The 15,801-nt window shown below is 48.1% G+C and overlaps 2 protein-coding genes across 2 annotated transcripts in view; one reads left to right on the top strand and one right to left on the bottom strand.

The window, feature by feature from the left end:
- Positions 1-426: 426 nt before the first annotated feature.
- On the bottom strand, positions 427-10,741 carry mrpl22 (mitochondrial ribosomal protein L22). Its single transcript, XM_069898022.1, has 7 exons — positions 10,515-10,741; positions 10,151-10,193; positions 7,206-7,338; positions 5,350-5,415; positions 4,878-4,955; positions 1,516-1,585; positions 427-733 (listed from the first exon to the last, which is right to left on the bottom strand). The coding sequence occupies exons 1-7, from the start codon at positions 10,537-10,539 to the stop codon at positions 525-527; spliced, it is 624 nt and encodes a 207-aa protein (XP_069754123.1). The 5' UTR covers positions 10,540-10,741; the 3' UTR covers positions 427-524.
- Positions 10,742-12,989: 2,248 nt separating this feature from the next.
- The window catches only part of gemin5 (gem (nuclear organelle) associated protein 5), a 51,876-nt gene continuing 49,064 nt past the window's right edge, over positions 12,990-15,801 (top strand). The window contains exons 1-2 of the mRNA XM_069898021.1: positions 12,990-13,382; positions 14,893-15,047. Coding sequence (XP_069754122.1) covers positions 13,073-13,382; positions 14,893-15,047 — 465 coding nt within the window. The 5' untranslated portion in view covers positions 12,990-13,072. The remainder of the gene's footprint in view (positions 13,383-14,892; positions 15,048-15,801) is intronic.

Raw genomic sequence — 15,801 nt, 5'->3', positions numbered from 1 at the left:
AATCATGTGCGCTAGTAAGGGGTTGGGAGTGTCTTAGTGTCCCGAGTAGCATTGCGCCGTGCCTGCACTGAGTCAAGAAATGGCAGGCATTGTTTCTCTTCCTTGTTTGTGTGTAACAGCACCGTGTACTCTAGTTCATTGGTATGTGCGTGTGGGCACCTTATCCCTGTTGCGATCTTACCACACGTGTCTTCTGTAAATAAAGTCATTTACTGCCAGACTGTTCAGAGCCCTTGCTTTTGAGACCCATCGAATCTGTTCCCTCATGCACAGCAGCCAGGCAGTTTCTGCTGTGGGTGACTAAATGCATTTTTGTGTAATATTACATCTGTTTATTACACAACAATCAAGGAATCTTGGATTGTCTAACCACTTTGGAGGTGTTGTTTGTCGGCTCCCTCTCACTGCAAGAACATGACGACATGGTCCCAGGATTTGTTTATTTCTAGCAGTCGTACACACCTGTACAGCCAGTGCCACAGACTCTGCTCCACTCTCCTGCCAACGGGGCTGCCCTGGCTTGGTTACAAGGCATGGATGATGGTTCGATTCCGCAATTGCTGCACGTACTCTCGTGCCTGGTCGAGTCCCGTGGTGGGCTTCTCCACTGGGGGGCTACCCTCCACCAGCTTCACAAAGTAGTGACAGTAGACCCTGTCCATGATGCCAAACATCCCTCGGCCATGGTAGCGGATGCGCTTTAGGTACTGGCCCTTGCTGGAGAAGGACCTGGCTGCAAGGGGGTGGGGGGAGAGAATCAGTGCGTGATATGGACCTCAGCTCCGAGCGCCCCAGTTCCCTCCCTCTGCCCTCCCCACCGCTCAGTCGTGCAACCAGTTACAGACTCCAAGCCGCCACACGGATCACACCCAGCTGCAATACTCTGCTCATATGTAGGGGAGGGGCTGGGAAGAGAGAGAGAGGTAGAAAGAAATGGAGAGAGGTAGAGAGAGAGATATAGAAGGGTGAGGAAGAGGGATAGAAAGGGGAGAGAGAAGAGGGGATAGAGAGAGGTAGAGAGAGGAGGGGGATAGACGGAAAGAGGAGAGGGGAGATAGAAAGATGGGGAATAGAGGGAAGATAAGGAGAGGGGATTGAGAAAAAGGAATACTGTATATTGATAGAGATATAGAAAGAGAGAAGGGGAGAGGGAGGACTTGGGCAGTGGAGACAGAGAGATGGAACAGGTCTGGAGTGACACAGATTCACAGAAACTCCCCCGTCAGATCCGTGTGAGGGAGAGAACCGGAGAAAGCAATGGGAGAGTTCTCGCCAAATCTTCACACCTCAGGCGTGATGTGAACGCAAGAAGCAGCAGTGAAACCAACATTGCCAGAGAACAGCAAAGCTGGACAGAGGTTGATCTGCCTGCCCTCCCCGCACCAGCCTCAACCTTCCTGCTCCTCTCAATTCCCCCACCCAAGGTGATACCTGGCTGCTGCCTGGGGTGAGAGGGGACAGGGCAGGGGTCTGCCTGGTGTTCCCTGTTTGTGTTTGCCCCTGATGCAGGCTTACCTATGTAGAGGTTGGATCTGTACTCCAGATTGTGATTCCTCACTGCAAGTTCTTGCGCTTCCAGAAGGACCTGATGGAGACAGGTAATGGGTAACACTGGGGTCCGCAGGTAGAGGGGATGAGTAACGCTGGGGTCCACATGGAGAGGGGCTGGGTAACGCTGAGGTCTGCACGGAGAGGGGCTGGGTAATGCTGAGGACCATGCGTAGATGGGTTGGGTCCAAGTGGAGAGGGCAGAGAGAGAGAGAGCGAGAGAGAGAGAGAGAGAGAGAGAGAGAGAGAGAGAGAGAGAGAGAGGCAACACAGAGCTTCCAGAGAGTGAGAGAATAACATTGGACTGAAGATGAATCAAAGCTCTTCAAGGCTAACAAATTTTCCTTTGATATTTTGCAGAGTAATTCACTTTGCAGCGTAGTTAGGCAGAGATTGACAGGTATTTGATTAGTCAGGGCATCAAAGGTTACAGGGAGAAAGCTGGGGAGTGGGGCTCGATGGAATGGCGGAGCAGACTCAATGGGCCTAATTCTGTTGTGATATCGAACCAGTGATGTGATAAAGCAAATAAAGAACGCACAGTGAGATCCCACAGGACAATGCTTCAGGTGAATCGACAAGAAGATCCAAACACTTGGCCACGACCACCTGGAGGGAGGGTTGTACATGGAGTTGCTGTTGGGCCTGGCTATGCTGGCTACTCATGGGTCGAGGAGGCGGGTGGTCAAGGGTGTGGGGCAAGACATCTCCCTGCCCCATCTTTCGGGGTTACCTCTGGGCCCGAGTGGTGTTTGAGCAGAAGCATGCAGTGTCCGAGCGAACGGTGGACCCCAGGGGATTGTGTGCATCGTAAAGAAGTATAAAATAATTTTAATTTGAAGTGTACGGTGTACGTACCAGAGGGGAGATATTGATCTCCCGCCTATCGTGAATATTTTTTTCTTGTAATGCAAGTGGTTTATTGAGTGGTTAAAGTAATTCTGTTTATAATTTGTGTCACGTCAAGGTAACAGGCCTTTTCGGCCCACCAGTCCATGCCACCCAATGAATCCCCATTAACATACACCCCTGGTACGTTTCGAACGGTGGAAGGAAACTGGAGTCCCCAGGGAAACCCGACGCAGACATGGGGAGAACGAACAAACTCCTTATGGACACCACGGGATTCGAACTCCGGTCACGATCGCTGGTGCTGTAACAGTGTTGTGCTAACCACTACGCCAAGCATGCTGCCCAATGTTGTAGAAATAAATGTTGTGTTTTAGAATAAAAAGGACACGGACCAGATTGGAGATGGTTAGATCGGTCGTTCCAGAGCGGATGTCACGGCTGCCAATAGTGGAACCCATGGTCTTTGGAGGGGGACAAAATGGAAGAAGGTCTGTTAACATCTAATTGTTTGTCAGAAGCGGTGTACCTCAGGGTTTGGTATTGGGACCGTTGCTGTTTGTCATATATATTAATGATCTGGAGGATGGGGTGGTAAATTGGATTAGTAAATATGCAGATGATATTAAAATAGGGGGAATTGTGGATGATGAAGAGGGTTTTCAAAGATTGCAGAGGGATTTAAACTGCTTAGAGGAGTGGGCAGAAAGATGGCAGATGGGGCTTAAGTGTGAGGTGCTTCATTTTGGAAAGAATAATCAAACCAAGACATGTGGTAAATGGGAGGGTGTTGAAGAATGCAGTGGAGCAGAAAGATCTAGGAATAATGGTGCATTGTTCCCTGAAGTTAGGAGCACATGTGGATAGGGTGGTGAAGAAGGCCTTTAGTATGCTTGCCTATATAAATCAGTGCATAGAATATATGAGTTGGGAAGTAATGATGAAACTGTACAAAGCATTGGTGAGGCCAAATTTAGAGTACTGTGTGAAGTTCTGGTCACCGATTTATAGGAAGGATATTAACAAGATAGAGAGAGTGCAGAGAAGATTTACAAAAATGTTGCCTGGGTTTCAGCATCTGGAATAGGAGAGATTGAGCAAATTAGGTCTTTCTTCCTTTGAATGTAGAAGGCTGAGAGGGGATTTGATCGAGGTGTTTAAGATAATGAGAGGGATAGATAGAGTTGATGTGGAAAGGCTTTTCCCATTGAGAGTAGGAGAGATGGATACAAGAGGTCATGGGTTGAGAGTTGACGGGCAAAGGTTTAGGAGTAACATGAGGGGGAACTTCTTTACTCAGAGAGTGGTTACTGTGTGGAATGGGCTTTCGAGAAAGGTGGTGGAGGCAGGGTCAATTTTGTCATTTAAGAAAGAGTTGGATGAGTATATGGATGGGAGGGGGATGGAGGGATATGGGCAGGGTGCTGGTAAGTGGGATTAGAGGAGGGTACTTGGATCAGTGCGGACTAGAAGGGCCAAATAGGCCTGTTTCCATGCTGTAATTGTTATATGGTTATATCTAGCGGCCTGGATCACATGTAATCCAGTAAAAACACCTAGAAATGCTGGAGGAAGTCAGCTGGTCTAACAGTGTCTAATAGCAAGTAAAGATATTTAAATTTAGACACAGCAGTGTAACAGGACAAATTCTGCCCTACGAGTCCGTTCCGCACAATTTACACATTAACCTACACCCACATTACGTTTTTGAAGAGTGGGAGGAAACCGGAGCCCCCCACAGACACAGGGAGAATGTAGATATATAAATCGGTGCATAGCGTGGGATTCAAACCCAGATCCGGTCCCGATCGCTGGTGCTGTCAACACGCTGCACTAACTGACATTTCTGTCCTGAGCCCTTCTTCAAGGTATCCGTGTCACGGGTAATCCCAAACCCACAAGAGCTCATGTCTTACTCCCTTCATTGGAAATGGGCCGATCAGGAATGGACATGAGATTCTGGCCTTGCTGGTCATACCCAAATAAATCATTCCAGGATAAAATTGGACGGGTGGAGAGATTTGCCAGGGATGGAAGAGGTTATATTAAGAAGTTATAAAGCAGTTGAAAGGCGCTCTAATAATGCAGGATTTTCTTATGATGACTAACATTCTTGGAGAATGGATCTGACCTTTGTCGCGGTCATGTCCTTGCCTGAGTCGGGAGCAGTGCCGGCCGCCGCTGATGACAGGGGCACTAGCGCACATGCGCGGGTGTGTTAAGCTTCAGTATACAGGTGATGGACCTTGGACACAGAGGAGTGTGTGGCGTCAGGATCACCCGTGTGGCCATGAGCCTATAAGAAGGTCGGGGGGGGGGGGGGGGTGGGGGGTCGTTGTTTGGGGAGTTGAAGAATGCAAAGTTGTGACTGCAGAGAATAAAGGAAGTGAACTCCATGGGGCGCAGAAAGAAATGAGTGAGGGTCTTCTTTATTTGTTTGTAAGCTGGGGGAAATTGGTGCTGTTACACCTTCATCTTACCTCCAACATGACCTTTGCTCCTTTTTTGTCATTGAACTGCAGTTGGGCAACAGCCTGGTCAAAGGTCATGCCTCTTATCTGCAACACAGTTCAAGTTTATTGTTGTCTGATTGTACAAGTACAACCAACGAAACAGGGACCGTTCTCCGGTCCTCGGTATAAAACACGCAGACACACAACCAGACATAAAATACATCCACAGGACAAATTATACATATATGTAAATGAATACTATTTAGTAAATATTAGTGTGAGCAATTCAGTATGCTCACTGCCCATGGGAACAAGCTGTTCATCAGCCATGAAAAATTAACCAGGAAACACTGCAAAATGATAGCAGGTCTATGACCAAAATGATCATTGCTCTTTACATTGAGCCTCTTCCCACAAAATGCACCCTTTAACCGGATAAACATGACACAAGGTCATGGTTCGAGGAGATACATCGCCACAACAGCCACACGTCACTCACCATTTTGGCCAGGTACCACATCTTGTCCTTGCTGTACTTGATCTGCCTTCTGCAGTGATAAACCTCCTGTTGAAATGTGGAAGAATATTTCAGGTTCAAATCCTGCAGCCTCCGCAAACACGGCAACACAGTAAAACCCCGACATCTAACTTTCTAAATACAGTCATTCCCTCCTTATCCGTGGGGAGATATGTTCCAAGAACCCCAGCAGATACCTGAAACTGTGGATAGTATCAAGCCCTATACAGGCATACCCCGCTTAACATCCACGATACGTTCTGATAAATTGGGTGTTATGTGATGTGGACACCATATTATATACTTAGCAAAGCTAAATGGGATACTGGAGTGTACCTATAAACTTTTTATTTGTAAGTAGGGATCAGTTTGGGGACCAACACAGGGCTGTGTGGACTGACATGGGTCTGTAGAGAAAGAGCAGGGCAATGGGATCAGTGTGGGGACCAATAAAGGGCTGTGGGGAGAGGGATCAGTATGGGGATTGACATGGGGCTATGGGGAGAGAGCAGGGCAGTGGGATCAGTGTAGGGACAGACCAGAGGTGGAGAGTCGACAGCGTTACATTCCCAGGAGTAAACGTCTCCAGTGACCTGCCCTGGTTCTACCCACGTCGACACAATGGCCAGGAAAATGACCAGCGCCTCCCTCAGAAGGCTTAGGACATTCACCATCTCCCCATCGTCCCTTTAAAAACCTACAGGGTGGGTCACTGCGTGGGATGGGAACTGTTCCACCCAAGAAACCTCAGAGGATGGCACATACCCCTCCCATCCATCTATAACTCCCACTGCCTTTGAAAAGCAGACAATACATTAAAAGCCTATCCCACCCTGGCCACAGTCTCTTCACCAACATCCTCCTGTCAGGAAGAAGGTTCACGAGTGTAAGATCCCGCAGCCCCCAGATTCAAGGACAGATTCTTTCCTGCTGTCGTCAGACTCCTGAATGAACCTCAATATAGTAAAACTATGTTGCCTTTTCCTCCATCCAAACAGACCTCTCTCTGTAACTCTGCTCTTCTGAACTGTGTCTTGCTTGTTGACCCATGGAAGAGATGTCTAACTGGGATGCTCGCAAAGCAAACTATCTTCAAGTTGAAAATTATTATCATTGCACTGTACACACACCAGTCATTGCACTGTACACACACAACCAGTCATTGCACTGTACACACACAAAACCAGTCACACTGTACACACACCAGTCATTGCACTGTACACACACAACCAGTCACACTACACACACACCAGTACACACACCAGTCATTGCACTGTACACACACAACCAGTCACAACAGTGTTTCTCCAGACCTTGCCGCACACACAGAATCCATAGCATATACAAACAGACCAACCAGAGGACATGGGTTAAGGGTGAAAGGGGAAAAGTTTTGTGGGAACACGAGGGGGAACTTTTTCACACAGAGAGTGGTGGGGGTGTGGAACAAGCTGCCAACTGAGGTGGTGAATGCGGGCTCCATTTTAACATTGAAGAAGAATTTGGACAGATATGTGGGTGGGAGGGGTATGGACTGGGTGTAGGTCAATGGGACGAGGCAGAATAATGGGTCGGAACATACTAGAAGGGCCGAAGGGGTCGGTTTCTGTGCTATAGTGTTTTCTGGTTCTATCGAATATTAAATTAATATGTCTAAATATTTTGGCTAATTTAATTTGTAACAGGCCCAAGGTTACAGGATACATATTTGTTGGGGATTTGGGTACCCAGGCGATGTAGAAATCAGATGCAGGTAAGGTTTATGTGGAGTGCAGGCAAGTTGGTTGGAAAGATGCTGCTTCATTTTAAATGAGAGATCCAGTGAAGGGACAACTTACCACGGGCCTGCGAGGTTCGTGTGGAAGCTGCGGAGGATACACTACCCAGTTCTTCCTTTCCCAGTCTTTTGCAGATAGAGTAGCACTTGAGTGGAAGTTTGATGGAGGGACCACACTGCACCATGTCAGGAACCTGGGGAGACAGAGTTACAGCATTACAGTTCCAACGGGTGGCTCCACCCCCTCCCTCTCCCATCATAACCGGACTGTTTCCACGGGCTGCAAAACATCCCCATCCATTCCCCAAGTCCCCAGTGGTCAGATGTATAACAGAAAGTCACGACAGCTCACATAAAACTTTACATAGGCTGCATTCGGAATACTACGTGCAATTCTGGTTGCCCCGTTACAGGAAGGAAATGGAGGCTTTGCAGAGGTTTACCATTGCCCTACTTCCTCCACTCCCCACCACTATTTTGTTTGGGCACCTGCCCTCATTTTACTCATCCCTTGATGAAGGTCTCAAGCCCAAAACGTCAGTTCTGTATCTTTATCTTTGCTGTATAAAGGACACTGTTTGACCTGCTGAGTTTCTCCAGCATCGTGTTTTTACTTCTGCAGACTCTCATGTTTTACTCTAATCTTCCACCTTGACCACTTTTCCCATATCCCTTGGTGTTCCTGAGTGCTTATAGACTTTTGTGTTTTACCTGGTTTAGAGGGTATGAGCTACAAGGAGACATTGGACAAGCTTGAGTTGTTTCCCATGGAGTTTTAGACGCTGCATGATCCAGTTTTATAAAATCACGAAAGGTATTGATAGGGTGGACAGTCAGAATCTTTATACCTCACGGTAAAAATGTCACATGTGAGGAAGAGGGAAATGTACGTGGTCATTTTTTTTTCACTCAGAGAATGGGAGGCGGCAGGAACAGGTGCTGAGGGTAGCGGTGGAATCAGACACAGTAGTTTTCTTGAGGCTTCAGGGTTGACCCTGAGGAGCGTTGCTGTGTTCACATTTGAAGTATTGTGTCTATTACAGAAAGGAGGTGGAGACTTTGAAGAGGGCACAGAAGAGGTTCACCAGGATGCTGCCTGGACCACCGTAATGTGCGGTTGGACAAACTTTGGACTGTTTTTTGCGGCTTCTGAACATGAGGGGCAAACTCAGAACTTAAATTATGAGGCATGGAAAAGGAGGTAAGTGAAGTGTTTTACCCAGAGTCATAGATGAGAGGGATAAACTTTAAACGAGATTTACAAGCTGTTTCCTTTTAAAACACTGAGAGGTGGCTGCCTCAAACAGACTTCTCAGGGAAGCAATGGATGGAGGTACAATAGCCACAGCTTTTTAGGTCAGCACAACCTCGTGGGATGAAGGGCCTGTACTGTGCTGTAATGTTCTAAGTTCAAGAAGCATTGGGAAGACATGAGCAGGCAGGGAAAGTGGGATGTGGGGCACGTACAGACAGATGTGAATAGTTTAAGTTGGCCCACTGCGAATCGCACTGTTCTGTGATTGTAAAACGAGGTGGAAGTAATAAAGAGTTGGACAGCGCAGAACAGGCCCTTCAGCCCTACTTGTCCATGCCGACCAAGTTCTGCGCCAGTCCCTTTTGCCTGCATTTGGCCCACATCCTTCTAAACCTTTCCTCCCCAAATGTCTACTGTATATAGAACTGCATTCACTTCTAAAGTTTCTTCCCTCACACAACCCTCTGAGTCCCTCCGATCCTTCTGAAATCTTCCCCCTCACCTTAATCCTTTGCTCTTCGGTTCTAGACTCATCGTCCCTGGGAAAAAGACTGTGAGCATTCACTTTACCCGAGCCCCTTGTGATTTTATAAAGTCGTGTGTCACTTAACATCCATCATACGTTCTGTGAAATAGAATGTTATGTGATGTGGACGTTGTGCAAATACCATATTATATACGTAGCAAAATTGTATGGGATGCTGTAGTGTACCTGTATTAACTAAATAACCATGATACTGTCCACATACAGTACTGTATTTCAGCTAATGTTTCTGCCTGTGATTCCGGTCCTTGGTCGCGGACAGTCCCAGTTCAGCTCTGCTTTGCGAGCATCCCAGTTAGACATCTCTTACATGGGTCAAGTCAGGTCGTGTATAATTTGTGCCCCTGGACTTTAATCTCTGTTATCGGATGTTGATTTTCTTTTCCGCATTTCCCTCCTCACAAAGTTTATGTCCAATTTCATGTTCACACATTGTCTTCCATACCCCAATTCCCACAACTGTGGCTCTGATTGCACTTCTCTCGCCCCCCTCCCCACCACACAGACCTATATTGTTTGGCATTCCTCTTTGTTAGTGGCCTGCATTCTGCCCATACACTTCTAAGACTCCCCTTTCCATGTCCCTGACTAAGTGCTTTTGAACCATACAGTTGACCCAGAATTTGGCACTTACTCTGGCAGCTCGTTTATGTACGTCTGCTCTGTCCCAACCACAGACATATATGCGGTTGGACATTTCCCGAACGGATGTTATGCGGCACACGACTGTACCTCTATAAAGGATCCCCCCTCAGCCTCCTCCGCTCCAGGGAATAAAGACCCAGTCTTTCCCTCAAACTCGAGGGCTTCACTCCCGACAACATCCTGGTGACTCTGTCCTGCGATACACAAACATGATGGAGAAAATCAGCAGGTCACACAGCGTCCATCGGAAGTAAAGGGTAACCAACGTTTTGTGCCTGAGCTTTACTCCCGATGGATGCTGCCTGACCTGCTAAGTTCCTGCAGCACGTTTGTTTGTGTACGGCACTACAATTCCATCATTTGCAGACTTTCTTGTTTCATACAAATCTCTTCTGCACCCTTTCCAAATGAATTTTTCGCCCATCTCTTCCCTGCCCCTTCTGAATTCTTGACATCGTCCCTGAAGCTGGGGCCCAAGATGGGACAGGATGTCCTGGTGTTGCTGTAGTTTAGACTCTGAACCTTCCTTGGGGCACGGAGACGGGGTGTTTTGTGCTCTTACCTTGCAGGGGTGCTGGTCAGGAGAGTCCTCAGGGCAGTCAGACCTTGGACAGATACAAAGAGACAACAGAGAGGAGAGTGGGTGACAACAAGATCAAGGTTGCAAGCACTCACAGGCCTACATACTCACACACAGACACATATATACAGCCATATGCATTCACACACATGTACTGCAAACACATACATAAACACACGTACATCAACATACGCATACAAACGTACATGCACTCACTCACACATACCCACACACTCTCACGCGTATACGCCCACCCACACACAAGCCCCCAGACCCACAGGGAGACGACGAGGGTGGGGGCGACCGTGTTCCAAGGACCGGGGCCGGATCCCACACACACACTTACCCGGCCACGCTGCCCAACTCGCCATCGCTCTGCCCTCGGTTGCAGCGGCCGCCTCTTTCCACACCCGGTGATTATATTATTTCTGATGAATAGTGAGAGAACGGGGGAGAATGGAACGCAGCCGAGCATCGGCCCGACCTTTCCACCACGACGGCTCCGTCGGTCGGTCGGTCGCGATTTTGAAAGGTACTTTATGTCCGCGCGCGGGACCCGTCGCCGGAAACATTCAGAGAACTGGCAACATTGTAATTGGCAACATGTCATTTGCAACATCGAATTGGCAACACGTGACTCCATGTCATTCGCAAGCTGTGGTCGAGCGAGTGCGCGGGGAAGCCCACACGCACACACAGGGAAGGAGGGGTCAGAGAGAGGCACACATGGTTAGAGGGGGACAGGAGTGAGGGTGGGGAGAGAAAGGGGGTCGAGGGGGGCAAGAAACAGAGGGAGACGGGGTGAAACAGTCTGGAGACTCTGTGATTGCGTTCAATACACAGAAATGCTGGAGGAACTCAGCCGGTCCCGCAGCGTCTCTAGGGCATAAAGATATGAAACCAACTTTGCGGGCTTCACCCCTTCATCAAGGTGCACGGGCGTACGATTTTAGGGAGATGGGAGAGCGAGAGAAACGGAGAGAGACATGAACATGGTTGCAGGGGGAGTGGGTGGGGAGGGGGGGGGGAGGTGAAGGAGGGATGGGGAAAAAAGGAGAAAATGACACTGTATATTCAAGAGGGAAATGTTTGTGTGTATTTTGGTCAGTATGGTTCATAGTGTGAAAAATAATTTTTTAAAAATATGGTTACAGGGGGACAAGAGAGGCACAGAGGCACAGTTAGAATGAGACAAGAGAGACAAACTCAATCAGAGACTCATTTAATTAAGAACTCTTACTTGAGCACATATTGCAGAATGTATTGCACAGTTTGTTGACATTTCTCTCTTTTGAGGATGTATCTTCAGAAGTTTTTTTGCGCTACCGATAACACTAGGCAACAAAGATTTTGCATCCTGAACATTTTTGGGTGTACTTTATGGATTGGAGGGTCCTGCTCCCGAAAATCACCTTAAAATTTTTTGATATAGTGGGTTTGACCTGAAAGGGTGCACACAATTTATATTATGTATATTCAAGGTTTTATTTCAAATGTTCAAATTGTGATTTTTCTTATACTCTAGCAAATCTATTAGATGTACGTATTTTTAAAATTAAACTCAATAAAGATATTTTAAAAATGAAATTTGCCTTTTTTTTAGATATAACCTATTTTGTGATTTTCTCTCATATTTCAAGACTTCTAGTATATTGCCCACAAGACAAGCTGTTTTGATCAGTCCAAGCGTGCCGAGACAGGCACTCAGTGCAGGTGCTAAACAAATGTTGTCTTAGGCTTGGACCTGCTTAGTCAGGATAGATGCAGACAGGCTATAAAAGCAGCTCACATATACAGATGCTGTGCGTTACATTAATATTGATTGAACTAATGTTGATGCATGTGTTCTTCAAGCAATAGCAGAGTGAGTGTACAGGTCATCCCCAACTTTCAAATGTAATGGGAACCGAAGGATGGGTTGTAACTTGGATTGGGCGCAAGTCAGGGAACAGGGACATCGGACTGCTGCAGGGAACGGGGAACGTGGACCTCAGGCTGCCGCTAGGAGCGGGGACCACTGTATACAGTACTTTTAATACTTGTACTGTAGTTTTAATAAAGATTTTTAAAAAAATATTATGGTTGTGTGTGCGGGTGGACGTAACTCACGTGGGTCAGAAGTCAAGAACTACCTGTATTTACAATAGCATTTATCTCCAGGAAGATTCAATGCAACAGAAATGTCTCGTCAATGACGCCACAGCTATGATACATTCTGGTACATTTGTGCCAAGTGTATGCCCAAGGCTCAAAGATAAGAGAGCCTGAGTTCTACCTCGGATGTAAATTGGTGACCAAGACAAGCCCTGGGCTCCTCACATATGCTGTGCAACCTCTGCAGTCAACCTGAGAGCATGACACAATTAGACAGGCTAAATTCAATAAAAGGTAGTTTAATGTTTCTCCAACTTCCGACGTGATACAGCAAATCTCAAATTATCTTGGAGCTCAGCTTGAAGGTATCAATCATAATCCCCAATTTTTTTTTCAAGAAGCAAACCTTTTGGTAAAAAAATTGTTGTTCAGCGCAAATAGAAATCTGCCTGGCCCTCAGGAAAAAGGATCTTGGGTTGTATCTGATATCATATATGTTCTCTGACAATAAATCTAAACGTACATTAGTTGGGATATAGTGCATAGAGGAGGAGGAGATAAGAGAGTCCTCAATAGGGGCAGCAAGAGATATAAAGGGGGTCAGATTCACACACATTGAGAGGGAAGGAACCTGAGAGAGGGGGGTATTTAGGGACAAAGACTGCGAGTTCTACACGGGAGGGAAGTGGAGGGACAGGAAAGGGAAATATCGAGGAGGTGCCCGCATGAGGGACGGAACGGAACGGGACGGGAAGAGGAGGGGTCGGAGCCGGAGCCGCACACGAGGAGTTCGGCCTGGGAGCAGCGGCGATGCACGGCCGAGAAGAAGGGGAGACCCCAGGCCGGGGAGAAGGGGAGACCCCAGGCCGGGGAGAAGAGGAGACCCCAGGCCGGGGAGAAGGGGAGACCCCAGGCCGGGGAGAAGGGGAGACCCCAGGCCGGGGAGAAGGGGAGACCCCAGGCCGGGGAGAAGGGGAGACCTCAGGCCGGATGCTGAGCCCCTCGCCCAACTGGTACTGCAGCCGGTGCAGCGACTGCAGCCCCGGGGCCGTCTTGGGCTTCGGAGCGAAGAACAGCATCGTCCTGCTGGAGGTGGCCCCGAGGCGGCCGCGAATCCTCGGTACTGACTAACCCCTCCTCCCGCAGCCACACCGGGAGGTGCCTTGATATATCGCCCCACTCATCCCCAGGGGCCTTCCCCGGAGAAACCCTCTCAAGTAGTGGGGAAGATTCCCCGAAAGTGGTGTGTCAGGGGAGAGGCAGAGATCCCACCGCCCCCCCCCCCACTTAAACAGCATGTGGGTATGGGCTGAATGACCAGCGCAGGAAGGAGGGGGGTTAGCCAAGGGAAGTCGCTGGCGTGCACGATGGGCTGAACGGCCTCCTGGTTTATTTAAACTGTTTACTCATTCACCTTTGCCTCGAGGAAACGCTGCTGGGGGAGAGGGGGCATGGGAGGAGGTTATTGAAGATGAGTTAGGTGGGTCTAACAATTACACGCAGGAAAAAAGCATCAATTTTGGGTCAAATTAGATGATCGTGTGTGCAATTTGGACATGGGTGTGGCTAGGAGACCCCCTACCTACTAGCTCCAGACTTCTTGGTCCAATCCCAACCTTCAGGGCTGTCGGTGTGGAGTTTGCATGTTCTCCTTCTGACAGTGAGGATCTGTCGCCTCCCACCCCACCCACATCCTCTGGATTCCTCCTGCACCCTGGGAGGAATGGGGGTTGTTTAGTCTCTTGTAAATTGTGAGGGTGAGGGGTGGTATCCAGTGGGAGTTTTAAAATTAATTTAGACTTACAGCACGGTAACAGGCCCTTTTGGCCCATGAGCCCGTGCCACCTAATTGCACCCAATTGATTTGTGCCCCAGTCCATTTTTGAATGATGGGAGGAAACCAGAGCCTCCAGAAGAAACCCACACAGACACAGGGAGAACAAACAAACTCCTTACAGACATGTCCATTCGCTGAAACTGTAACAACATTGTGCTAATTGCTAACCGTGCCGTCCACATTGATGGGGATGTGGGAAGTATTATTTGTTGGCCTGGGGCAGGAATAGGATAGCTCTGTGAGCCGTCATGAACTTGATGGACCAAATGGCATTCTATGGTGTAGAAATTTGCAAAAGTCTTTGGTGACTTACCAAATCTCCTCAAACTATAGCCGCTGGCAGGCCTTCTTTAGGATTGCATTGGCCCCAGGATAGATCTTCAGAGATGTTGACACCCATGTTAATACCACCTGAAATAACTCTGTGGAACTTTGTTTAAAATTAAGTTAAATGAACCTCTCACTGGTAAAAGGTGATGCCCTTGCTCAGTTCAACTGTTCTTTTCTGTGTACCCTGCACTTTGTAACACTTGACCCTGACTTACAGTAACATTCCACCAAGCATTTTTGAATCATTGCTGCTCTTAAATATGGGTTGACTAGCCTGGATAGCATGCAAAACAATGCTTTTTACTAGGTGATGGGGGAACGGGGCTGTTTTGGAGATACAGCACAGACCCAATGGGCAAGATTGGTACCTCCAAGAGCGAACGAGGCTGTGATGCTTGGTTTAATTGCTGAGGGCTGGGCTGTTGCAGTTTTGCTGACCTGTGTCCGTGTCTTGTCGCCGCAGGGGAGCTGACGGGCCACATGGAGAGGGTGACGGGGTTTTCATTTTGTCCACATGCCAGCCTGCCTGATACTTGTGCCAGCGCGTCCGACGATGGCACGGTCAAGATCTGGGACACACGGACAAAGACAATGCTGAAAGAGCACACTGCTCACCAGGTCAGTTCATCAGGTCAATTCACCAGGGGCAGCGAGCTCCGTGTCTCATGGCCTGGATGTTTCTGTAGGGTTTGCTCTTGACAATTTGTAACAGAGAGGGGGAGTCCTCCTTTCCAGCAGAATCAGAAGTTTATTGACATGGATGTGTCATGAAATTCATTGTTTTGCAGCAGTGGTTACAGTGTAAATATTGCTAAAAATAAATAAATCAGTGCAAAAAAAAAAGGAGAAAGTGAGGTTCATTGTCCATTCAGAAATCTGTCCTCATCCCGCTGGGTGCTCGTCTTCTGGCTCCTGTACCTCCTTCCTGATGGTAGCAGAGTGAAGAGGGCATGGCCTGGGTGGTGAGGGTCCTTGAGGGTAGAGGCTGCTTTCTTGAGACACCGCCTCTTGTAGACATCCTCGATGGAGTGAAGACTGGTGCCTGTCATGGTGCTGGCCGATTTAACAACTCTGGGGTCTTTTCTTTCTCCCTCAACACTTTCTGTCTCAATGTCCTCAAAGTGTGTCACGACCAAGGAACTTGGTGACGTACAAGGGGTAAGTTCCAATTTGTGCACAGTGAGATACTGTGCCTGATAGTGGCCAGGTTATTTCGTTTAATCGATGATGATATCTTGCCCGGGATGCAGAGGCAATCTCCTTGAATGATAGTCTAACCCTCCCCTACCTCACACCCATAACCCCCTCTTTTGCATACCTGTGCCCATCGAAGAGTCTTTTAAACATCCTATTGTACCAGCCTCCACCATCA

This window comes from Narcine bancroftii, chromosome 9, assembly GCF_036971445.1.
Source record: "Narcine bancroftii isolate sNarBan1 chromosome 9, sNarBan1.hap1, whole genome shotgun sequence".
Classification (NCBI taxonomy): Eukaryota; Metazoa; Chordata; class Chondrichthyes; order Torpediniformes; family Narcinidae; genus Narcine; species Narcine bancroftii.
Note: the sequence above shows the minus strand (reverse complement) of the source record. Positions and strands in the feature narration are given on the sequence as shown.

Bases quoted from the DNA above. Each gene is read 5' to 3' on its own strand.
- mrpl22 (XM_069898022.1), bottom strand. From the start codon at position 10,539: ATGGCGAGTTGGGCAGCGTGGCCGG. The intron at 7,339-10,150 runs GTAAGAGCACAA...CTGTCTCCCCAG, and splicing joins CTGACCAGCACCCCTGCAAG to GTTCCTGACATGGTGCAGTG. The intron at 4,956-5,349 runs GTGAGTGACGTG...ACTGTGTTGCAG, and splicing joins TGTGGTACCTGGCCAAAATG to ATAAGAGGCATGACCTTTGA.